The sequence below is a fragment of the Carcharhinus amblyrhynchos genome, chromosome 17 (genome assembly GCF_965287045.1).
Source record: "Carcharhinus amblyrhynchos chromosome 17, sCarAmb.v2.hapA, whole genome shotgun sequence".
In the NCBI taxonomy this organism is placed as follows: Eukaryota; Metazoa; Chordata; class Chondrichthyes; order Carcharhiniformes; family Carcharhinidae; genus Carcharhinus; species Carcharhinus amblyrhynchos.
Window position 1 is genome coordinate 48,674,684 of NC_137340.1, and position 25,997 is coordinate 48,700,680.

General features: G+C 43.4%; 1 protein-coding gene across 1 annotated transcript; it reads left to right on the forward strand.

Annotated features, from left to right (window-relative positions):
- The first annotated feature begins 22,542 nt into the window (after nucleotides 1-22,542).
- Nucleotides 22,543-25,713, forward strand: nkx3.3 (NK3 homeobox 3). The gene is made up of 2 exons (XM_080205318.1): nucleotides 22,543-23,157; nucleotides 24,585-25,713. The coding sequence occupies exons 1-2, from the start codon at nucleotides 22,770-22,772 to the stop codon at nucleotides 25,058-25,060; spliced, it is 864 nt and encodes a 287-aa protein (XP_080061444.1). The 5' UTR covers nucleotides 22,543-22,769; the 3' UTR covers nucleotides 25,061-25,713.
- Nucleotides 25,714-25,997: the final 284 nt, after the last annotated feature.

Sequence of the window (25,997 nt, forward strand, 5' to 3'; positions counted from 1 at the left end):
CCAGCCACGTCATTAGGGGTGGCATGGTGGCACAGTGGTTAGCACTGCTGCCTCACAGTGCCAGCGGTCCGGGTTTGATTCCCAGCTTCAGTCACTGTCAATGTGGAGTTTGCACATTTTCCCTGTGTCTGTGTAGGTTTCCTCCAGGTGCCCCGGTTTCCTCCCACAGTTTAAAAGACATGCTGGTTAGATGCATTGACCCAAACAGGCACCAAAGTGTAGTGACAAGGGTAATTTCACAGTAACTTCATTGCAGTGTTAATGTAAGCCTTACTTGTGACATTGATAAATTAACTTTAACTTTACCTCCAGGTAGTCCTCCAAGCTACACTCATCTAGAGATCTGAAGAAGAATCACAAAGAACTGAAACATTATCTCTGTTTCTCCGTACACAGATGCTGCCAGACCTGCTGAGTTTTTCTCCAGCATTTTCTGTTTTTATTCGTAACTTCTCCAATCTTTCTTCATAATTGATGTTACTTATCAAATTCTTGTGATTTTCTTTTCAGTTGCAGTGCCTGTAATGCCTGCACATTCTTCCCCAAGTGGATGCCCAGAACTGGATGCAATACTCCAGCTGAGGCTAAACTAGCATCAACAAGCCTCCTTGCTCTTGTACTCTGTTCCCCTATTAACAAAGTCTAGGATGCTGTATACTTTATCAATTGTCCTCTCAACCTTTACCTCACCTTCAATAACCTATGCAAATATACACCCAGGTCCCCCTGCTCCTGTACCCATTTTAAAATTGTATCTTTCATTCCTTTATACATATGTGTTTTAGATTAATTTGCAGGATGCAGGCATTGCTGACCAGACCTGTTTATTGCCAATTGCTCGTTGCTCTTGAGAAGGTGGTGAGCTGCCTTCTTGAACTGTTACAATCCCTGAGGAGTGGGGACACCCACATTGCTGTGCAGGAGTGAGTTTGGTCCAGTGATAATGAAAGAATGGCAATATGTTTCCAAGTCAGGATGGTGAGTGTCTTGGAGGGGAATCTCCAGGTGGTGTTATTCCCAGGTATGTGCTGATCTTGTTCTTCTAGATGGTAGTGGTTTGGAAGATGCTGCCTAAGGAACCCTGGTGAGTTCCTGCAGTGGATTTGGTTGATGGTACACTCCTTGTCCCATCGCGTTCTATCAAAATGATTCACTTTGCATTTAACTTCACCTGCTATCTGCCCACTAACATGTCCATGTCCTTTTGAAGTTTTACACTATCTTTATTGCAGTTCACAATGCTGTTGCTTTTCACTTCATTTTCAAACTTTGAAATTGTGCCCTGTCTCTGTAGCGATCAGTTCAGTTCATTAATATATATCAAGAAAAGCGAGAATCCCAACACTGACCGCTGGGGAACTCCACAACAAACCATTCTCCAGCAAAAAAAATCCATTATTCTATTTCCTGTCCCATGGCCAACGACATATTAATGTTACTCCTGTTCCTTTTATTCCATGAGCTATAACTTTTCCCACAGGTCTGTTGTGTAGTACTGAATCAATTTCACACATCCACAGGACAGCAGTCTAAATCAGCCATTGGAGGTGTGTAAAAGAGGTGTAACACTGATGCTCTACTCATTCTAGGCTAATAATTGAGATAGGGTGGGTTAACACTGCAAGGTTAGCATTGGGGTAAAGATATGGACTGTGTTTCTTTTGGAACCTATGTCCTCTAGTTTTAGATTCCCCTATCTTTGGGAAAAGATACTGACTATCTACCTTGTCTATGCCCCTCATTATTTCATAGACTTCTATAAGATCACCTATCAGCCTTCTACACTCCAGGGAAAAAAGTCCCAGTCTATACAGCCTTTCCTTATAACTCAAACCATCAAGTCCCGGTAGCATCCTAGAAAATCTTTTCTGCACTCTTTCCAGTTTAATAATATCCTTTCTATAATAGGGTGACTAGAACTGTGTGGCCTTACCAATGTCTTGTACAATTTCAACAAGACGTCTCAATTCCTGTATTCAATGTTCTGACCAATGAAACCAAGCATGCCGAATGCCTTTTTTACCACTCTGTCCACCTGTGACTCCACTTTCAAGGAGCTATGAACATGTACCCCTAGATCTCTTTGTTCTGTAACTCACCCCAACATCCTATCATTAACTGAGTGAGTCCTGCCCTGGTTCAATCTACCAAAATGCATCACCTCACATTTATCTAAATTAAACTCCAACTGCAATTTGTCAGCCCACTGGCCCAATTGATCAAGCTCCTGTTGCAATCCGAGACAACCTTCTTCACGTCCACAATGCCACCAATCTTGGTGTCACCTGCAAACTTACTAACCTCGCCTGCTATATTCTCATCCAAATCGTTAATATAAATGACAATGAAGGTGCTTTGTAAATGAAAATTGCTTACTTCCAGAGAGCACACATAAAGAGCTGGGAAATGGAAATGTATCACTGGAGTGAACACAGACAGGTGAAGGTCAGAAGCCTTCAGTTCCCACAAGACATTAGAGACCTGGTTGAATTTTTGCAACACTCTTTATTCCTGCTTTTGGTCATTTTTACTGACCGCCAGATTTTTATTTCCAGATGTTTCGAACTCATCTTGAATTTCAAAACCAGCACGGTGGGTTTGAGAGGGCACTAAGGGAAATAGTAATTGAGTTCAAGAGAACACAGACAGGATGGTGGAATAGGCAGATCCATGGCAGGTGGAATTCAAAGGAGAGAAATGTGATACATTTTGGCGGGAAGAAAGAGGAGACACAAGAGAAGACAGAAATGGGGGGAGGGTGCGATGGGGTGAGGTTTGTGTCTTCGAAACAGGACAGGGTAACAAAGCAGTTTTTAAAACTTCATTTGAGTGATGCGGGCTTCAACTGGCTAGACTAGCCTTTATTGCACAATCCTATATGCCATTGAGAAGATGGTGGCAAGTTGCCTTCTTGAACCATTACAGTTAATAACACATACAAGATCCTCGGCTTTATAAATAGAAAGTTTAAAGTTTATTTATTAGTGTCACAAGTAGGCTTATATTAACACTGCAATGAAATTACTATGAAAATCTCCTCATCACCTCACTCTGGAGCCTGTTCGGATATACTGAGGGAGAATTTAACATGGCCAATGCATCTAACCAGCATGTCTTTGGAGTGTGGGAGGAAACCAGAGCACCCAGAGGAAATCCATGCAGACAAGGGGGAATGTGCAGACTCCGCACAGACAGTGACCATTGACAGGGGCATAGAATAGAAAAGCCAGGAAATCATGTTAATCCTATAGAAAGCAACCAGTACTGGCCCAGCTGGAGTATTGTAGCAATTGTTTGCTGCCATACTGAAAGGAAGAATGTGAAGAATTTGCAGAGAGTGCAGACGAAATTTATCAGAACGGTTTCAGAGATGACAGATTATATTGACGTGGATAATACTAGGGTGATATGAGGTTGTTCTCCCTAGGGCGGCATGGTGGCACAATGGCTAGCACTGCTGCCTCACAATGCTAGGGACCCAGGTTCAATTCCGGCCCTGGGTGACTGTGTGGAGTTTATAAGTTCTCCCCAAGTCAACGTGGGCTTGCTCTGAGTGCTCCAGTTTCCTCCCACACTGCAAAGATATGTAGATTTGGTGGATTGACTGTGGTAAAATGGTCCATTAGTATCCCAAGATGTGCAGATTAGGTGGATTGGCTATGATAAATGTGTGGTGTTGGGGGATAGGATGGGGAAAAGGCTGTTGGAAAAATGCTCTGTCAGAAAGTCAGTGCAAACCTGATGGGCCAAATGGCTTCTTTCTACGCTGTAGGTATCCTATGATTCCAGAGCAGTGAAGGATAAAGGGAGATTTGAAACATGCGTTTGAGATCACGATGGATTTAAATCAAGTAAATAAGTACAAATTGTTTCCAATGACTGAGGGAACAGATTTAAGATTGCTGCAAGATCCAGAGATGACAAAGGAAAAATGTTTTTAACGAAACTAGTGGTTGATATTTGGAATGCAGCCTCTGATAGGGTATGGTCACAGAGTCATTAATAACTTTCAAAGGGGAATTGGATAAACAACTGAAGGTGAAACTTGCAGGTGTACGAGGGAAGAACAGGTAAAGTGTGACGAGCTGAATGGTTCTTAGCAAGATGTAGCAAAGGCTGGATGGGTCGAATGGTCTCCACCCATGCTGGACCATTTTATGGTGCCATGAACTCACAGCCTGCAAGACTGTTAGTTCAGGCCTTGAGCTATCTCAGTCCAGCAATGTAACATTATCCTGCATGAATGTTCTTCAGCAATGATGTCCTTCACCTTAGAGAAAGTAAACGTTTATTTATTAGTGTCACAAGTAAGGTTTACATTACACTGCAATGAAGTTACTGTGAAATTCCCCCAGACACCACACTCCAGCACTTGTTTGGGTCAATGCAGCTAACCACCATGTCTTTCAGACTGTGGGAGGAAACCCATCCAGACATGGGGAGAATGTGCAAACTCCACTCACACAGTGATCCAAGCCAGGAATCGAACCTGGGTCCCTGGCACTGTGAGGCAGCTGTGCTAACCACTGTGCCACTGTGCCACCCACAGTGTACAATGTAATTGATGCAATATCATTTAAATAAACAATCAGTTCAGTTTATTGTGTTAAACTTTGCTACCAGGCTTCTTTATGATTAGTGTACAATGGCACCTAAAAAGAATCTGATATGGAGGCACCTGCACTCCTGCAAGTGTTTATAAAGTTCAAGTAAAATATGTTGTTTGTGAGTAACATTGGTAACATGCCTGGAATTAGAAAATACAGTTGATCAATGCAGAATATGAAGGTGAATCAGTCCACAATAGACAAAAAGGATGGAATAGTATAAGCATTCCCAAAGGATCTGGGGGACATTTTGGAATCAGGTTGTGAATAGATTTCTACTGTGCAAAAGCCACTAAGAAGTCTCACAACACCAGGTTAAAGTCCAACAGGTTTATTAGGAATCACGAGCTTTTGGAGCGCTACTTCTTCATCAGGTGTGTGGAGCTCTGCCCACCTGATGAAGGAGCAGTGCTCTGAAGGCTCGTTGATTCCAAATAAACCTGTTGGACTTCAGCCTGTTGTTGTGAGAATTCTTACTGCACCCACCATAGTCCAACACCAACATCTCCACATCAAAGCCACTAAGGGTGCATTCACATGCAGTCAGACCAGGCCAGCAACACAGAGATACGGATGGTGTTTATTTGGCCAAGCTGAGATTCTCTGCTGACTTATTTGAAAACACATGTGGATCTTCAAGTGGAAACCGCCTGCAGAATTTGACAGAACTTGGGTCATCTCCCAATTGTTAATCTGTTATGAAGAAGGGTCAGGGATTTTTTAAAAATCTCCAGCGCATTTGTGTCAGAAAGAAGGCTTGTAAAAGAGGAGTCTGATGGATAAGTCCTGCACTGCTAGAGGTCATGGGGAAGATCCCACAATTGTCCCAGCACCGCCACCCCAAACACTGGAAGTAACGACCTCTGTGCAGTTGTTTACAATAGATTAACCACAGATGCTCGTGAGAAGAGGCAGAAGAAAGTTGATTAAAACTCTGGGGAGAAGATATAAAGTAATTCAGGGCCATCAAAGCAATTAGTTATCAATTAGCTGCGGCTTAATTTATTCTGTCTGTTGCTTTAATTTCAGCGTCACTTGGGTCAATTCATCATTTTGGTTCTAATGTTGATTTAATTAAACAAAACCCATCCTGAGAACATTTTTCAATTGCAAAACATAAAATATGCATTGTCCTCTTTATTTGGAAATTGTTGAGATTTTAAAATTATGCTGAATGGGCTGTTTCTAGAGTCATAGATTCATAGAAGCTTACAGCACGAAAACAGGCCCTTCGGCCCAACTTATCCATGCTGCTCTAAGCTAGTCCCGATTGCCCAAACCCCTCTACACCCATCTTACCAATGTAATTGTCTAAAAGCTTTTTAAAAGACAAAATTGTACCCACCTCTACTACTGCCACAGGCAGCTTGTTCCAGACACTCACCACCCTCTGCGTGAAAAATTTGTCCCTCTGGATCCTTTGTATCTCTCCTCTCTCACCTTAAACCAATGCCCTCTAGTTTTAGGCTCCTCTATCTTTGAGAAAAGCTGTTGACTCTTTACCTTATCTATGCCCCTCATACAGACCTCTACAAGACCACCCCTAAGTCTCCTGCACGCCAGGGAAAAAGGTCCCAGTCTGTTCAGCCACTCCTTATAACTCAAACCATCAAGATTCTGCATTACACAATCTGTGCAACTGAATGGGAAATTGTTTTGCGAGGAGGCCATAGAATCATAAAGCCCTCCGGCCCATCAAGGTAATTTGTCCTTTAGTTTTTTTTAACTAGTGTCACAGGTAGGCATACATTAACATTGTAATAAGTTTACAATGAAAATCTCCAAGTATTACTGTCTTTGTAACTAACTGTGCCTTGAAATCCTTGGTAAAACCAATTAATATTTTGAAGCCATTGATAATAACGTCCAGACCTGAATTCGCCGCCTACTGTCTCAGACACAGATTATCAGAAAAGTAAAGAATGGGGGTAAATCGTGTAGAGCTTGAGCTAGCGCTGATAATTTGAGCAAAATTTTCTGTATTAATTTATCTCCCATCCAGGCCTTCCTGTCCGTGCAGTAAATTCACAACACGTAAAACGCCAACCGGGGGTCTAAAGACCTGTCGCGAAACCATAGCAAGAGAAGTTACGTAACTGCGACATGGATAGTTGTACAGCGGCTGTGCTCAAAGTGCCAATTTCAACTTAACCGCCCTACCAGCTTTGGACACATTGGGGCGCTGTTACCCACATTTCTTGGTTACTTTCTTGCTTTGGCAGAGAAAGAAAGCAGCAACAGAAACACTATTTGTATTTTGTGTGGTTTTATTGCATATTATTTGTCGGTGGAATAAGAAATCGATCCCAATGTCAGATGAAAAAGGGACAACGAAGAAGCCGAATCACATACCGCTCTTCAGTATTAATGTGAAGCGACCATGGCAAATGTTGAGTTGGTTTTAATCACCTGAGCTGTCATTGAAAGCAGGTCTCATTGTCATTTGTCAAAGGAATGTCATATTCGCATAATTATCGCTGAAATCTCCAAAACCAATCCTGAAATGTAATTTTGGAATGATTTTGCTTTGTGTTTCTAATTGTATTGTCAATTTGTCCTTCTATAAAACCTTTCTTTCTCCCCCTCTTTATTTGTAGATAGAAATGTATAACATTGGAGAGGGTGACAGGTAGGTAGATAGATCCTTACTATGATCAGAATTTTCAGTAGCTTTGGCCCGGGGACGAAGCTTTTATTCTGAATTGTTTTTGAGGGTTTTCCTGTTAGTTTCAGCTTCGAGTTAGATGAGAGATTTTGACCTTTTTGTATTTCCGATTGGACAGAGTCCATGGCATGAGTGTGAATATGTCAACTCCAGTCTTTATCAATTTATATTTTAATATCCTTGTTTCAATAAATCTCTTGCACATTTTGACCGCTCTGGTATTGGCTATTTTGATGAAGGTGTGTCTCATGCTTGTTAACTGAAACGCCACACTTGTAGCTAGCTCCACCTCACACAGGGAATAGTCGCCTGCTTTCCAAGCCTGCCCCAGCGAGCAAACACACCTGAGCAAAAAATGTAGAATCCCCCTGTGACGACCTTCATAGGCACAGTCACAGAGGTACATCTATTCAGCAAATAACACGTAAACACAAACAGTTATAATAAAGACACAATTACATTATGACCACAACACTTGAAAACACAAGCAACTCGTTTGTGTATCTTCTTAGCCACAGACACACTAATGTGCATGTATACTACCCGTGCTGTAAATATTTTAATGCTTCCTTTCCTACAGCGATTATAACATTCATTATGAGACCCCGATGCACTCAATGACTTTCACCAGAGGTCTCTGGCTTGTGATCTTTTGATAAGGCAAATATACCAACTAAGTTCCTGCACTGGTCAAAAAAATCTTACACCACTCTCTGCTATATTAATGCATTTACGTGGAGAAAAGAGATATTCATTTTTAAAATAAATCCTAGGCTGAATAATATTCCGTGCATAGAACAAGACGAAAAATACGTTTTCTTACCTTCAAGCTAGACTTAAAAATAAATTATTTAAAAACACAAGAACTAGAAGCAGGAGTAGCCATTTGGCCCCTCGAGCCTGCTCCGCCATTCAATAAGATCATGGCTGATCTTTCCATGGACTCAGCTCCACTTACCCACCCGCTCACCATAACCCTTAATTCCTTTACTGTTCAAAGATTTATCTATCCTTACCTTAAAAACATCCAATGAGGCAGCCTCAACTGCTTCACTGGGCAGGGAATTCCACAGATTCACAACCCTTTGGGTGAAGAAGTTTCTCCTCAACTCAGTCCTAAATTTATTCCCCCTTATTTTGAGGCCATGCCCCCCTAGTTCTGGTTTCACCTGCCAGCAGAAACAACTTCCCTGCTTCTATCTTCTCTATTCCCTTCATAATCCTATATGTTTCCATAAGGAAGCCCCTCATTTTCCTGAATTCCAATGAGTCTACTCAGTCTCTCCTCAGAAGCCAACCCTCTCAACTCCAGAATCAACTTAGTGAATCGCCTCTGCACCCCCTCGAGTGCCAGTAAATCCTTTCCCAAGTAAGGAGACCAAAACTGTACACAATACTCCAGATGTGGCCTCACCAGCACCTTATACAGCTGCAACATAACCTCGCTGTTTTTAAACTCCATTCCACCAGCAATGAAGGACAAAATTCCACTTGCCTTCTTAATTAACCAACCCCTTGAGATTCCTGCACAAGGACACCCAGGTCCCTCTGCACAGTAGCATGCTGCAATTTTTTTTACCATTTAAATAATAGTCCATTGTGCTGTTCTTCCTATCAAGATGGACAGTATGGTGGCACAGTGGTTAGCACTGCTGCCTCACAGCGCCAGGGATCCGGGTTCAATTCCAACCTCGGGTAACTGTGTGGAGTTTGCACATTCTCACATTATCTGCGTGGGTTTCTTCCCACAGTCCAAAGACGTGCAGTTTAGGTGGATTGACCATACTAAATTGTCCCTAGGTGTCAGGGGGATTAGCAGGGTAAATATGAGTGGTGACGGGAATGGGCCTCGGTGGGACTGTGGTTGGTGCAGACGCGATGGACCGAATGGCCTCCTTTTGTATTGTAGAGATTCTATGAAAATGGATGACCTCACATTTACCAACATTGTACTCCATTTGCCAGATCGTCGCCCACTCACTTCAACTATCCCTTGCAGTCTTTCAGTGTCCTCTGCACACTTTGCTCTACCGCTCTTTTTCCCTTTTGCATAAACTGTGTAACGGATAATCCGTACACAGCACCCAATTGTGCCTTTCCAGTGACTTTTAAAATATCAACATTTCCCGATTTTAGCTACCCCGAAACTCCAAGCTAGTTTACAATGTAAATGGAATGCCTGTTAATCGACTGTAAGGTTATATTCTAGGTGGGGAGTGTGTAATACGTCCATACATTGGGAGATTGTTTCTTTTACCCTGTAACTTAAATATATTTATTAAAAAGACCTCTTCATAAAACTTTCAGCACAGGAGATTTGCGAATTTGTCACCGGGTGATTAGTTCGTTGGACAGGCGAGCTCATGGCTACAAAAAATAAACTTATCGTAAATTGAGTCCTGGTGGAGGTGATGGGTCTAGACGGACGGGCAATAAATTGCTCGCAGGAGGTGGGAAGTATGTCAGAGGAGCTGTGAAACGCAGTGAGACCACCCAGTTTCGCAGCCATTACTGGGGGAATTCCAAAAATAAAATCAACTCCCGGACGGAGAGAGGCTGGTTTGAAAATACAATTCTCTCCCTTTGGCTTGTGTTTTCAGTTCCCTACCGAAGGGGCCTTGGAACACGGGCAGGGCGAGAATCACAATTTATTTGATGACAAGATACCGGGGTTTCTGTAACAAATAATGATGTTTTTTAAAATTAAGGCGATGGCAATGATTTTGTATCATTGAACTGGATGTTACATTTAGTAAATGGAGGGGGTTATCGATTCTTCGACACTTTCGAAATATGCGAACACCTTAAAGGTAATTATTTAAGAACTGTCCAAAATTTCTATTCACACTCATACATATATGCAATATATATATATAACATATAGTATATATAACATATATAGAACATAATTCATCACATTCAATCCCTCGTCTACTTTGGATCCTGTCAGTCTGATCTTTAAATAAAAGTTGGAAAATAAATAATCCGTCGCAAAACTCTTTATAATGTTCTGCAGTGAAGTATTCTTGAGCCGTCGCTGTTGTAATGTGGGAAACACAACAGCTAGTTGCGTTCTGCAAGCTTCCACAAAGAGCGATGTGAGAATGGCCAAATTATCTGTTTTAGTTTAAAGATAAATGTTGGCCACCACACTGGGGAGAAGGCCCCTCCACACCAACCCCTCTTCAAAATTGAAATAGTCCATGGGATCTTGTACGTTCCTCTGGAAGGGCTAAAAGAAAAACACGTTTTAATGTCCTGATGCCTCCCGTAATTCAGCCCTTTGCACTATAGCGGAATGTTAGCCTAGGTTCTGGGCTCAAATCTTTGTAGTGTTACTCTGGCATTGGGAAGTTTTTTTTTATAAACTTTATTTATTAGTCACAAGTAAGGTTTACACTGCAATGAAGTTACTGTGAAACTCCCCCAATCTGGCACCTGTTTGGGTACACTGATGGTGAACTTATCATGGTCAATGTATCTAACCAGCATGTCTTTAAGAGGAAGCCAGAGCACCCGGAGGAAACCCACACAGACCCGGGGAAGAACATGCAGACTTCACACAAATAGTGACCCAAGCCGGGAATTGAACCTGGGTTCCTGGCATTGTGAGGCAGCAGTGCTAACCACTGTGCCACCGTGGCACTCATATTGAGCAGGTACATTGTTCTGCAGTGGAAACCCTCCTCTCTCTGTCACTGTCAGAAGCGGGCAGTACTAAAGACTTCCAGCAGCACTCGATCAACTCTGGGCTAGCTCCTGAGTGTTCAATTATGATCATTTCTACTTAAAGATGGAGTTTCTTGGTCTGAAGTGTAAGACCATATTCAATGGAGATCACCTAGACTAGATATTTCCATCTTTGTAAGACCACTTGTCCCTAGCTCTGCTACTGAAACCCTTAATCATGCTTTGGTTATGCCTGGACAAATACTTCAACACACTCTGGGCTGGTCTCCCACACTCTATCCCCCATAAATGTCAGGACATCCAAATTCTGTTGCCTGTGCAAGACCCCTTTTCCTATTACTCCTGTGCTCACTGGCTTCCATAATGTCTTTATTTTAACATTCTTATACTAGTTATCAAGTTCCTCCATAGCCTCAGTCCTCCCTGTCTCTAATCTCCTCCAGCGCCCACCCAACCCTCCCAGATAGCTGCATCTTCTTATACTGGTATCTTCAGCATTCCCAATTTTAACTGCTTCACTATGGGTGGCTGCACTTCCCATGGTCTAGGCTCCAAACTCTGGGATCCGCTCCCACACCTCTCCATCTCAATCTCAACTTCTTCCCCTGAGATATTTCTTAAGACCTCCTACATTGTCCAAGCTTTTGGCCACTTGACCTAACATCTCCCTATTTGGCACAGTGCCCTAGGTATATTTATAATGCTCATGTAAAGCACTATAAAGGATAAACTGTATTAGTCACTACTAAACTTACATTCACACTGTAACGAAGATACACTGAAAATCCCCAAGTCGCCACACCCTAGCGCCTGTCAGGGTACACTGAGGGAGAATTTTGCATGGCCAATGCACCAAACCAGCACGTCTTTGTGGGAGGAAGCAGGAGCACCTGGAGGAAACCCATGCAGACATGGGGGAAATGTGCAAACTCTACACAGACAGTGTCTCAAGCTGGGAATCGAACCGGGGTTCCTGCCACAGTGAGGCAGTACTGCTAAACACACTGCCACCGTGCTGCCCCTAAAGCTCTTCATTACATTAAAGGGCCTGTGTTAATCTAAGATTTGTTGAAATTATTCAAAAAACTCTGGAAAGTTGAAATAAAAATCTAAAATTGCTGGGACTACATGGCAGCTCCATCTGTGTGTGTGTGTGAGTGAGACAGAGAGAGAGAGACGGTTAATGTGAGTAAAGGCCCTTGATGAGAAATACTATATCCATGCAGCTAGAACACAAATATTTCCTTGTCTTTTTCCCTTTTAGCTGCAGGAAGGCATTGGCTTAGGGGTATTATTACTAGACTATAATCCAGAAATTCAGCTAACATTCTGAGGACCTGGGTTCAAATCCTGCTGTGGCAGATGGTGGAATCTGAATTCAATAAAAAATATCTGGAACTAAGAATCTACTGGTGACCCGGAAACCGTTGTCGATTGTTGGAAAAACCTGTCTAGTTCACTATTGTCCTTTAAGGAAGGAAATTTGCTGGTCTGGCCTGCATGTGACTCCAGGGCCACAGCAACATGGTTGAATCTTAACTGCCCTCAGTCAACTAGGGATGGGCAATAAATGCTGGCAGCCAGCAACACACATGTCCCATAAATGAATAGATAGCTGCTATCAGCAATGAGTAAAAAGTCTGACAACACCAGGTTTTAGTCCAACCTATTTATTTGATAATATACTCGCAAGCTTTCGGGTTAGCTCCTTCGTCACCTGACGAAGGGGCTAACCCGAAAGCTTGCGAGTATATTATCAAATAAATAGATTGGACTAAAACCTGGTGTTGTCAGACTTTTTACTGTGTTTACACCAGTCCAATGCCGGCATACCCACATCATCAGCAATGAGATCAGGGAGGTAGCAATTATCCCTCGGAATTGGAATATGGTGAATTCAGGTCTCAGACACCTTTTTAAATTCATTTATACGGTATGGGTGTGAAAGAACAAAGATCAAAGAAAATTACAGCACAAGAACAGGCCCTTTGCCCCTCCAAGCCTGCACTGACCATGCTGCCTGATTTAACTAAAACCCCTCTCCTTCTGGGGACCATGTCCCTCTATTCCCATCTCATTCATGTACTTGTCAAGACACCCCTTAAAAGTCACTACTGGGTCTGCTTCCACTACCTCCCCTGGCAGCAAGTTCCAGACACCCACTACTCTCTCTGTAAAAAATCTGCCTCGTACACCTCCTTTAAACCTTGCCTCTTGCACCTTAAACCTATATCCCCCGGTAATTGACTCTTCAACCCCTGGGGAAAAGCTGGCTAGACTGGCATTTATAGCCCATCCCTAGTTGCCCATCCCTTCAGAAGGTGGTGGTGAGCTGCCTTCTTGAATTGTTGCAGTCCCTGAGGTGCAGGTGCACCCATTGTGCTGTTAGGGAGTGATCCAGTACTTTGATCCAGCGACAGTGAAGGAACGGCTGATATACTTCGAAGTCAGGGTGGTGAGTGATTTGGAGGGAAACATCCAGGTGGTGGTGTTCCCAAATATCTGCTGCTCTTGTCCTTCTAAATGGCCATGGTCATGAGTTCGGAAAGTGCTGCCTAAGGAACCTTGGTGAGTTCCTCCAGTACATCTTGTAGATGGTACACACATGGCTATTACTGTGCTTCGGTAGTGGGGGAAGTGAAGTTTGTGGAAGGAGTACTAATCAATTGGGCTGCTTTGTCTTGGATGGTGTCAAGCTTCTTGGGGTTTGTTGGAGCTGCACCCATCCAGGAAAGTGGAGTATTTTATTACACTCCTGACTTGTACCCTGTAGATGGTGGACAGGCTTTGGGGGCCAGGAGGTGAATTACTCATCACAGGTTTCCTAGCCTTTGACCAGCTCTGATAGCCACAGTATTTACATGGCTAGTCCAGTTCAGTTTCTGGTGAATCATAACTCCCAGAGAGGTGATAGTGGGGGACTCAGCAATGGTAATGCCATTGAATGTCAAGGGGCAATGATTAGATCCCCTCCAGTGGACTTGGCTATTGCCTGGTATTTGTGTGGCTGGAGACGATTGGGCCTATGACAGTACCCTGAGGAGTTCCTGCAGTGATGTCCTGGAGCTGAGATGATTGACCTCCAACCACCACAACCATCTTCCTTTGTGTCGGGTGTGACTCCAACCAGTGGATCATTTTCTGCCTGATTCCCATTGACTCCAATTTTGCTGGGGTTCCTTGATACCATACTTGGTCAAATGCTGCCTTGATGTCAAGGGCAGTCACTCTCACACAATCCAGGCTGACACTTCAGTGCAGTACTCATAAGAACATAAGAACATAAGAAATAGGAGCAGGAGTAAGCCATCTAGCCCTTCGAGCCTGCCCCGCCATTCAATAAGATCATGGCTGACCTGAAGTGGCTCAGTTCCACTTTCCTGCCTTCTCCCCATAAACCCTTAATCTCCTTGCCTACCAAAAACCTATCTACCCGCGTCTTAAATATGTTCAGCGAGGCAGCCTCCACTACTTCAACAGGCAGAGAATTCCAGAGGTTCACCACCCTTTGAGTGAAGAAGTTCCTCCTCAACTCCGTTCTAAACTGCCCCCCCCCCCTTATCTTGAGGCTGTGCCCTCTAGTCCTACTGTCCTTTCTGAGCGAGAAGAACCTCTCCACCTCTACCCTATCCAACCCATTCATCATCTTGTACGTCTCAATGAGATCTCCCCTCACCCTTCTAAACTCTAATGAGTACAAGCCTAGTTTATTCAGCCTCTCCTCATAGCTCAACCCCCTCAACTCCAGAAACTCCAATGCTCAGAAAATGCTACATGTCAGAGGTGCTGTCTTTCAGGTGAGATGTTAAACGAAGTTCCTCTCCACCCTCTCTGGTAAACACGAATGATGTGGAGATGCTGGCGTTGGACTGGGGTAAACACAGTAAGAAGTCTCACATCAGCAAGTTAAAGAGATGTGTATTGTCTCCAGCCAGGACAGTTAGTAAGATTTTGGGGGTTACAGATAGTGTGTCATGAACCCAAGATTCCAGTTGAGGCCGTCCTCACATGCACAGAACTTGGTTATCAGTTTCTGCTCGGCGATTCTGCATTGTCGTGTGTCGTAAAGGCTTAGAGAATGCTTAGCCAAAGATCAGAGGCTGAATTCCCATGACTGCTGAAGTGTTCCCTTACAGGAAGAGAGCACTCCTGCTTGATGATTATGAAAGAACCTGTGGCACTATTTTAAAGAACAGTGTTGCACTGGTCAATAATTTTCCCTCAGCCTGCACCAATAGAAATAATCTGGCCATTTATCTCATTGATGTCCCTGGGAGATGCCGCAAGCAAATTGCTTCGTGCACTTATTCCATTGCAACAGTGATTATACACTTCAAATAAAAGTACATCATTATCTGTGGAAATTATGAAATATGCTGCATACGTGCAACACCTTTGGTTTATTATGTAAATCTAATGTGTTTATTGCTGGTTCAATAGGTGCACTTCCTACAAGTGTCAAGTAACATTCATGCCATTCAAATGCTGGAGAATGATCATCTCCAACAAGAGAGGATCTAACCATCGTCCCTTGACATTCAATGGCAGTACCATTGCTGATCCCCCACTATCAATGTCTTGGGGATTATGATTGACCAGGAACTGAACTGGGCTAGCCATATAAATAATGTACTTATTCAATGATCATAGTTACTATAAATTGCCCAGGGCTTCTGTGTTAAACTCTGGCTGAATTCACACTTGGCATGCATTCACTTCCCTATGACTGGCCATGTTTCTTGATAGGCAGTAAAACTTCAGGCCAGTTAGCTTAACTTCTGTTGTCGGGAAAATGCTTGAATCTATCATTAAGGAAGAAATAGTGAGACATCTGGATATAAATTGTCCCACTGGTAAGACGCAGCATGGGTTCATGAAGGGTAGGTCATGTTTGACTAATTTGGTGGAATTCTTTGAGAACATTACATGCACAGTGGACAATGGGGAACCTGTGGATATGGTATATCTGGATTTTGAGAAGGCATTTGACAAGGTGCCACACCAAAGACTGCTGCATAAGATAAAGGTGCATGGTGTTACGGGTAATATATTAGTATGGATAGAAGATTGGTTAATTAACAGAAAGCAAAGAGTGGGGGTAAATGGATGTTTCTCTGGTTGGCAATCAATGACTAGTGGTGTGCTTCAGAGATCAGTGTTGGGACCAAAATTGTTTACAATTTACATAGATGACTTTGAGTTGGGGACCAAGTGTAGTGTGTCAGAATTTGCAGGTGACACTAAGATAAGTGGCAGAGCAAAGTGTGCAGAGAATGCTGAAAGTCTACAAAGGGATATAGATAGTCTAAGTGAGTGGGTGAGGGTCTGGAAGATGGAGTACAATGTTGGTAAATGTGAGGTCATCCATTTTCATAGGAATAACAGCAAAGTGGACTATTATTTAAATGGTGAAAATTTGCAGCATGCTGCTGTGCAGAGGGAGCTGGGTGTCCTTGTGCAAGAATCACAAGGAGTTGGTTTGCAGGTGCAGCAGGTAATTAAGGAGGCAAATGGAATTTTGTCCTTCATTGCTAGAGGGATGGAGTTTAAAAACAGCGAGGTTATATTGCAGTTGTATAAGGTGCTGGTGAGGCCACACTTGGAATACTGTGTATAGTTTTGGTCTCCTTATTCGAGAAAGGATATACTGGGACTGGATGGGGTGCAGAGAAGATTCAGTAGTTTGATTCCGGAGTTGAGGGTGTTGGCTTATGTGGAGAGGTTGAGTAGACTGGGGCTATACTCACTGGAATTCAGAAAAATGAGGGAAGATCTTATAGAAACGTATAAGATTATGAAGGGAATACATAAGATAGAAGCAGAGAAGTTGTTTCCACTGGCAGGTGAAACAGGAACCAGGTGGCATGGCCTCAAAATAAGGGGGAGCAGAGCAGACTAAATTGAGGAGGAACTTCTTCACCCTACTCCAGATATCTGAGTTTACAATCTAATCCAGCATTTCTGTGAGTGCTGCACTGTAGCAAATTCCAACCTTCTGCCTTCTTGGATAGATGCAAGGAATCCAAAGGCATTCTTTGAAGAAGGGTGGATAAGGTCTCTTTGCCATTATTCGTGCCCCAATCAATACCTTAAGATATGTGATCTGATCATTATTTTATTGCTGCCTGTGGGACTGTATTACACACAAATTAGTGGCTGCATATGCTATATTAGTGACTATACTGCAAAAGTACATCATTGACTGTAAAAGAGCTTGGAGGCAGCTTGGGATTGTACAAGGCACAACAGAAACACAATGTGTTTCTCTTTCTGTAAATAGTTTGTTTGATGGCATGTGTGGTTTAATGATGCTATTGTGATAAGTATGATTTGACACCACTGTTAGGTCAGATTGACACAAAGCCAGCAAACTCTTATGTGTTGCCACCAACAACTTCCTTCTAACTGACAGAATGTAGATCTCAGTGTATACATGTGACAGGCTGAATGTACCAGAGGGTTTTTTCCTGTTCACATGTTTGTATAGTTTATACACAAGCGTGGAGCCAAGCTTAACAGCATCTGAATGTCAAATACATTTATAACATTAATGGTGGTTGTTGACATGATGAGTTTTCTGATAACACTCAAAAGCTGAAGAATGAAATTGCATGGCTAGTAGTCACAAAGTGAATTTAATGGTCTGCTATTGCTGACTGTAACCACAACTATAACTGTAGCTATGTTTGACAATGATATCGAATTGGCTGAAGCACTTAACCATTTCAAGCTATAATTTTAAAGGCCAGCAGCATAATTCTAACTATATATTCAAGTGCATGACACGTGAATTCTCCTTGAGATGATACAACATGAACCAAGTCTGATGCTGGCTATTTCACAACCTAGTTACACTCCACAGTATTTTTTGATGAAAAGATGAAACCACCTCACATTGATGCAAAAATATTTAGTACAGACTAGCCTGTGACACAGAGCCAATTGTATCCATGCCAAACCCTCGCTTCACTTCTTTTTAATTAGTGTGGCATTGTGGTAATCAATTGAAGAAAATTCAATACCTTTCGTGGTGAATCCCAGGTAACATGAATCAATATGGTACACACTTCACTTCATTTGAAGTACAGATAAGTGGCACCCTTTAATTTATAATGTAGATTTCAAAAGCACAAGATGTCATTCATTTCACCTCACTGAAATGATTGTTGAATGCAAATTCTTGTCAAGCATGTATTACATTTGTTACCAGTTCTGTATGTTTAAGGAGCCAAGATGACATGCATCAGCAAGTGTTGTATGGTTTCTGCCAAGTATTTTAATCAATGTTTGCAGATACTCTGCTCCAAACGAGACATATTTAAAAACCGCAACAAACAGCACTATGAACAACTGTCAGGCAGAAAAGCTGAAGAATTAAAAGAAAATAGGAGTGTTGTGTGATTGTTGAAAAACTTGTAATTAAAACCTAAACATCACTGGGAGGCTGGGAGGATTAATCTTGTTTCCTATTCATTTATAGAGCTGAAGATCAAATCGAATTCGGATGAAAAGGTTGGCCTAGAAATATTAGCATATACATGCTTAACATGTTTGCATAGTGCTGCTTCATCTATTATTTAAGTGTCAGCACATTTATTTTAAAGAATGAACTGGCATTGCTACAATGATTTTCACATCCAAAGAATATGTCAAGGTACTCCAGAGCTAACTAATTATCTGAGATGTGTAGTCACTGATTTTACGGAAGTGAACATAGCAGATAACTCCTTCACAGCAAACTCCCACTAATAATAATGAGATAAAAGTCTGGTTAGTCTGTTTGCTGGTGTTGGCTGAGGGATAGCCATTGACCAAGGCACCAGAATAATTTCCCTGATTGTCATTTGAATAGTGATGTGTTTTTTTTAATGTTCATCTGAACATGTCTTGTTTTAACATCTCAGTTGACAACACAGCACTCCTCCAGTTCTGTACTGAAGTATCATCCTTAACGTGCAAGGCCTGAATTGGGATTGACAGGTGAGAGTATCTCCACAAAGCCAAGATGACCATTTAAGAACATTTTACCTTTATGAAGATAGGAGACAAGATAATGTCATCTCCAACACACTGAATGCTCATTGGCAGATGTTAACCACAATCACTTTTAGTTATCAATATTTCCTTTGGTCTAATTGATAAACATCTCTGGCTGGTTCCTTGCTTAATCTTGGAAGATGTGGGTGAGAGTGAATGAAGTTCACCAAGGATGAAATTGGTCAGGGAGAAGATCAGAAAATACACAAAATAATGGGTGTTCTTTAGCTTTTGGTTACTTTGCACTTGCTGTGCCTTTTCTTCAAAATACATCGTCTGCTATTACGTTTAAGTGTTATTGTCACAAGTAGGTTTACATTAATACCACAATGAAGTTATTGTGAAAATCCCCTAGTCGCCACACTCCAGCACCTGTTCAGGAATACTGAGGGAGAATTTAGCATGGCCAATGGACCTAACCAGCATGTCTTTTGGACTGTGGAAGGAAACCGGAGCACCTGGAGGAAATCCACGCAGAATGGGGAGAACGTGCAAACTCCACACAGACAGTGGCTGGGAATCAAACCTGGGTCCTTTCCGCTGTGAGGCAGCAGCGCTAACCACTGTACCACCATACACCCTTAAGCTCAGCAGGATATTCACCATTCTGTTGTGTAAGAGACTAGATTGTCTCCTCCTAGCACCAAAGGTGGACTGCATATCAATAGAAATAAACAGTCCTGGCACAATGAGTGACATCTCACTCAGAATCCGGATCTATTGCATTTACACCCTCGGGTAGAATTTAGAGATTAAGCCGCTCAGGATTTTGTACAGAATGATTTACTTAAAAAAAAATTAAGGGAGCTAGGAACACAGTGGCAGGAATAGGCCATTCAGCCCATCGAGTCTGTGCGGCCATTCAAAACGTTCATGGCTGATCATTCACCCTTTCACCACTCTATCCCATGTCCCTTTAGGTCATTGGTAAATAGAAATCTTATCAATCTCTGCTTTAAACATACTTAATGACTGAGCTTCCATTGCCCTTTGGAGTACAGAATTCCAAAGATTCACAAATTTTTTGAATAAAAGCCATTTCCTCAATCCTAAGTGGCTTCCCCCTCTCTCTCCTCCCTCCCAAATTTAGAATAGAACCCGACAGTGCAGAAACAGGCCCTTCGGCCCATCGAGTCTGCACTGAACACAATCCCACCCAGGCCCTACCCCCATATCCCTACACATTTACCTGCTGATCCATCTAACCTACACATCCCAAGACACTAAGGGGCAATTTCTTATGGCCAATCAATCTAACCCGCACATCTTTGGACTGTGGGAGGAAACCAGAGTACCTGGAGGAAACCCACGCAGACACGAGGAGAATGTGCAAACTCCACACAGACAGTGACCCAAGCTGGGAATCGAAACCAGATCCCTGGAGCTGTGAAGCAGCAGTGCTAACCACTGTGCTACCGTGCTGCCCAATTTGAAATTGTGTCCCCTGGTTCTAGATTCCCCAAGCAAGGGAAAGCATCTTACCCTCATCTACCCCACCTATCCCCTTAAGTATTGTGTTGGTTCCATTCTAATTGCTTTAACTGTGGGTAGATTACAACTTACACTGAGGCCAAACTCTTCCCAAAGTTCGCCTTCCTTCACTGAGGCAGGTGAGGGGCGGGATCAGACAGGATGCACAAAGGCTCCACTTTGACCGCAAGGTTTGGATGGGGGTCCGCGTTCTGCAGAAACTCTTTGTGGAACAGTCCAATCCATGCTGACGGAGGTTAGGTAACACTGGGCCCCAAGGACGTCAGTCCAAGAGGGCCTATCAAAATCAGATTTCATTCGCTAAGTCATTAAAGGAAATTCGCCCCTGGGAGGAACATTTACTCCCATCTCCGGCATGAAGGCTTAGTCAGAGGTAGTATACATCAATGTGCGTGCCGATAGCATACGCTCTCTTTGGCTATTCCGCAACGCTCTGAGTGTTAAATGAGTGTGGGCAGGGATTAATACTCAGAAGGGAAATCACACCCTATCGCCTTACGGGCATTTTTTCTGATTTGGTAACATCTTAAGAAGAAGCGAGACGACTGGAGAGCTATTTCTGCTTGGCATGCCCGAGAGTGACTTTATTAGGCCAGTTGAGAAATGTCGCAATAAAGGCACTATGTAAATGAAAGTCGTTTATTATTTAAGAGTCGCCAGCTGACCTTGCCTTGTGTGTGCGGAGGGGCTGAGGGAGGTTCCAGTGGCTGAGATTGAATGGAATATTTTAATAATCCCTGATTTCCACTATTCGAGTGAACTACGAACGTTTATAGAACGGAATTGTAGACAGGCTACTGAAACTGTCATGAATAATGCCCATTAAAAATAACTTTGCAGCATTTTTATTTTATGTAACCCTGAACTTCGAAATTAATATAGAAGTCGAATATTAGAATTTAGGAATCATACAGTCCCTACAGTGCAGAAGGAGACCATTTGGCCCATTGAGTCTGCACAAACAATAATCCCACCTTCTAACCCCACGTATTTACCCTGGTATTTAGCCCCCTCACCCTAAGGGGCAATTTAGAATGACCAATCCATCTAACCCGCGCATCTTTGGACTGTGGGAGGAAACCGGAGCAGCCGGAGGAAACCCACGCAGACACGGGGAGAACGTGCAAACTCCACACAGACCCAAGTTCGGAATTGAACCCGGGTGCCTGGCGCTGTGAGGCAGCAGTGCTAACCACTGTGCCACCCTATGGGCAATAAATGTTGGCCCACTACATCCCATAAGTGAAAAAAATAATAGTTACACATGAATCTCTACAGTGCAGGAGGAGGCCATTCGGCCCATGGAGTCTGTACTGACAACAATCCCACCCAGGCCCTATTCCCATAACCCAACATATTTACCCTACTAGTTCCATCTCACCCCGGCTGGGCACCGCAGGGGCTGCTGTGTGTTATAGCCCCTTATAATCACATTTTGATTTAATGTTTTAAGTTTCCTTAGGACTTTGGTTTCTGTTTGGGCCGTCCCCCCTTCCTTTTTGGGGGGGGGGCTGCCCCTCTTAATTTGTCCCTAAGTTAATTTGAGTTCGTTTTACTCGTTGGGCCGTTAAAAGAACTACCCTACCAGTCCCCCTGACACTAAGGGTCAATTTAGCGTGGGCAATCCACCCGACCCGCACATCTTTGGAGTGTGGCAGGAAACCGGAGCAACCGGGGGAAACCCACGCAGACACGGGGAGAATGTGCAAAGCAGGTGGAACCATGGAGAAGCACTGTTGAGGCTTCTGAGCTTTTCTTTCAAGTGCAGCACCGGACCCAGGCAAGGTGAATGGTGCTACAGGGGCAAATGAAGGGTGGGGTGGATTAGACATGTGTCAGAGGTTCGGATGAGGGAATGATCTGGGTAAGTGGGAACAGGCTGGGACTGGATCAGCCTCCAGAATCAGCCAACCAGAGGGGAGAGTGGGCGGGGCCACGTGTCAGCAAAGGTCCAATCAGGGTCATCCGACGCCATCTGTCAATAAAGGATGTAAATAAAGTTGGAGAAAGCGTGATCCCCCCTGGCCGCCCAGCTGGAGGTTCCGTCTGTGTGTCCCCCCCGCTTTCCCCTCCCCACCCTCTTCATTCTTCAGCCGGATTGAATGCCTGGAGCTAAATGGGTAGCGGGGGATAGTCAGCTCCACACTGGGAAACCAGGCGGATGTGCGGAGATTCGCTCCCAGTGCTGTGGGCAGGAAAACCTCGGAACTGGCTCTGACTAAGGGCAGGGAAGGATTTCGTTCTCCTCCATTCACACACACACTCAGATATAAATTAAGATGGCAGTTCAAGGCGGCTCCTTAACTCCGTTCACCATCCAAGACATTCTCACCCGGGGCAGTGACTCCCGGCTAGCTCGGTGTTCACACCAGGAGCGGCTGAAACCCGAGCCCCCGGGCTTGAGTCCGCAGCGCGATGCCAGCAAAGCGGCTGCTCTGGCCGGGGACAGACGGACTCCGCTGATCGTTATAAGAATCGACCAGGAGCAGGGGGAGACATTAACCAGCAACTCGGTGCCAGGCGAGAGCCAGCAGCCGGACTCGGAAGTTGGAGACGGCGACCGGGAGGCCGAGACTAATGAAAGGGGGCGGCTAGACATGGACTCTCTTAACCACGAGTCGAGAGAAGGGAACGCCTGGGAGAATAGCGCCGCGAAATTCGATAAAGGTGAGCCAGATTTCTTCGAGAATGAAACTTTGAGAAGCGCCTGATTAACAAAAAAGCTTCCGAAAATTGCCCTCAAATCACTTATAGGAGATTTTCACAGTAACTTCACTGCAATCTTAGTGTCAGCCCACTAATAAATAAACTTTAAAAAAATATATCAGAAATCAATTCGACTAGTTAATTTCACAGTGAAATTGATGCAGTTTTTAAAATCTTCTTATCTGCTTTGGATATGTCCATGCCTTTTTCGTTCATTTATTTTAACAATTGTCTTACAAAAAAAGTTATCCGCGCTAAAGTGTTAAATAATTAGAAGTTGGCAACAGAAGCGTTGCCTCCCCCTCTTGCTGTCAATTGTAAAACCATTCGACACAATTATTAAACCTGACTTTTAAAAACTCTAGTAGTGGTTAGAAGTTTAATATGCAGACTGGTGTGGAGAGAGTAACTATTATGTTGATACCTAATAATATGAAGCTATGGAGGTAATTTATCTGTGTTTATACTAAATAGCAAAGATTCTCGTGAAAAGGTTGAGGTTTTAAAGACTGATTTCTCCTAGGAAGAGCTTCAGGGAAAAAAATGATACCTTGTTAGGACATTTCCCGTGTGCCATTCTACATTTAAGTATGAATCGGACGGTTTGGTAGTATCAGGCGGTATAATCTGATGCACTCTAAGCCATGCTTTTATTTTAGAATTGTATTGAGTTAGTTCGAAGCGTACCAGAGTGCACTCAAAAGTGCAATTCCCACTTGTCGACTTGGCCACAACTCGGGATAATCAAACCGTGCCCCTTCTAATCGCGGGAGGGACAGAATCTGCACACCAAATAAATCATGATTCTTGCTGAAATATGTGGCCTGTGTTTCTGTAATTGTGGGCCGCAAAATGAGTTCATTCCTCCCCTCCATGCGAAAGAGAGAGAGCCAGGCGCAAAACAAGGCCTGAACTCCTCTTCAACGCTACAGGACTCGTTTTAATATAGAGATGGTTCTGTACAAATAGGGAGGAATGCTTGAACTATATAAAATTCACTGGGATAAAGCTTCGACATGACTCCATTGACTGGGAGAAGCCTCTGTCACAAGTTTTTGCCTGTATCTATCTGAATAACACTTATCAAAGATATGTTATCTAAATTCTGCTTAGGATAAACATGTACCTATCTAACACTCCTGTGGCGGTATGAACTTCCATGAGTGAAGCTGTTCTTGGGAAGTGTAATGTCTCTGTTAAAATGCTGTAGGAAATCGTGCCCCAATGTTATTCTCAGCCACTGGGCACAGAAGTGTCCTTTCCTATTCAAATATCTGAAAGTTGGGCACAGTGTTTCCAGAGAAATGCAACACAGACGCTTTTACACGGGGTGGATCTCCCGCACCTTGCCTGCTAAATATTCTCACTCGCTCTGTGCAATATTTCAGATTCAGACCGTCAGGCCGCCACCGATGACGAGGAGAAACTGGACAAACTCGCCGCGTCCGAGCAGCCCAGCAAATCCGGCAAGAAGCGGTCCCGAGCCGCCTTCTCCCACGCCCAGGTCTTCGAGCTGGAGAGGCGATTCAATCATCAGAGGTACCTGTCAGGCCCCGAGAGGGCAGACTTGGCAGCGGCCCTCAAACTCACAGAGACCCAGGTCAAAATCTGGTTCCAGAACCGACGGTACAAGACCAAGAAGAGGCAGATGGCGGCGGAGTTGGTCGCGAGTTCGGCGCCCTCGGCGGCCAAGAAAGTAGCCGTGAGAGTACTGGTGCGGGACAACCAGAGGCAATACAGCCCGGACGAGTTAGGAAACCCGCATTTACTCTCGTTATACCAGGCTTACCAATACTACCCCTACATGTACTGTCTACCAGCCTGGCCACCGAATGTCATCCCTCTCTGCGGAGGAACTCATTGAGAGAGAAGGAGGGCAAAATGACTGGACAACCAAAGCAAAGATAAAACAAATAGAACGGACCACAGCAAACAAATTAACCCTTGCAATTGTCTGCAACCAGTCAGTGAACTGTCCGATCGCACTGGCCTTAACGCAAATAATATTGGCAGTTACATGGAACTGTCTGGGACAATATTACCATGCCAGGCAAAGTCAAGTCTTTGTCCCGGGAATCCGTGCCTTTTTTTCTGAGGGGTGGGGGTCAGGGTGGGTTTGGGGGAGGAGGGATGAATTTGTTCTTGCTGGCTACATCGAGAACACCAAAGAGATGTTACACCGAGGTAACGAAATAGATCTTCCAAGCCAAGTTATTCCAAAGGTTATTTTTTAACTAGTTGCTGTTAGTGGCCCATTCTAGCTCACTGCTTGTCTGCCGTTTATAGAACAGCAGAGGAAAAAAAATCGACCATTGGAAGCTATTTTTTAAAGTCAAAAATACAAAAAAAATCAACAAGACGATCCAAACTTTGCTGGAGAGATTTGAAACGCATTTTCTGACGAATATTTGACTTTTGTTTTTTTTTCTACATTAGAAAATAAATGGGAGGCGTTGTGGCTTTTAAAGAATGGTTTCGTTTTCAAAACCAAACATCCGGAAGGTGTATTTTTTTGCACTCCTCTCTGTAAGTAAATAACAGCTACCAACAGATTGTTAAAACGAATATATATTTAAAACCTAGCATTTAAACTTCGATTGTTGGTGGGACTGAACCCTTGAATGTTGCTTCCTGTCGCTAAAGTATCCAAATGTAAATGTAAAGTATCCATTTGTTGCAATGCTCGAATCACTAATCTCTCACCGCTTGCTAGCGCAGTTTATCTTGAAAACAGTTCTGGATTTGCCTGATGTAGGTTTTAATGTTTTGCACAATTAAATATATATTTCTAGCCATTTTCC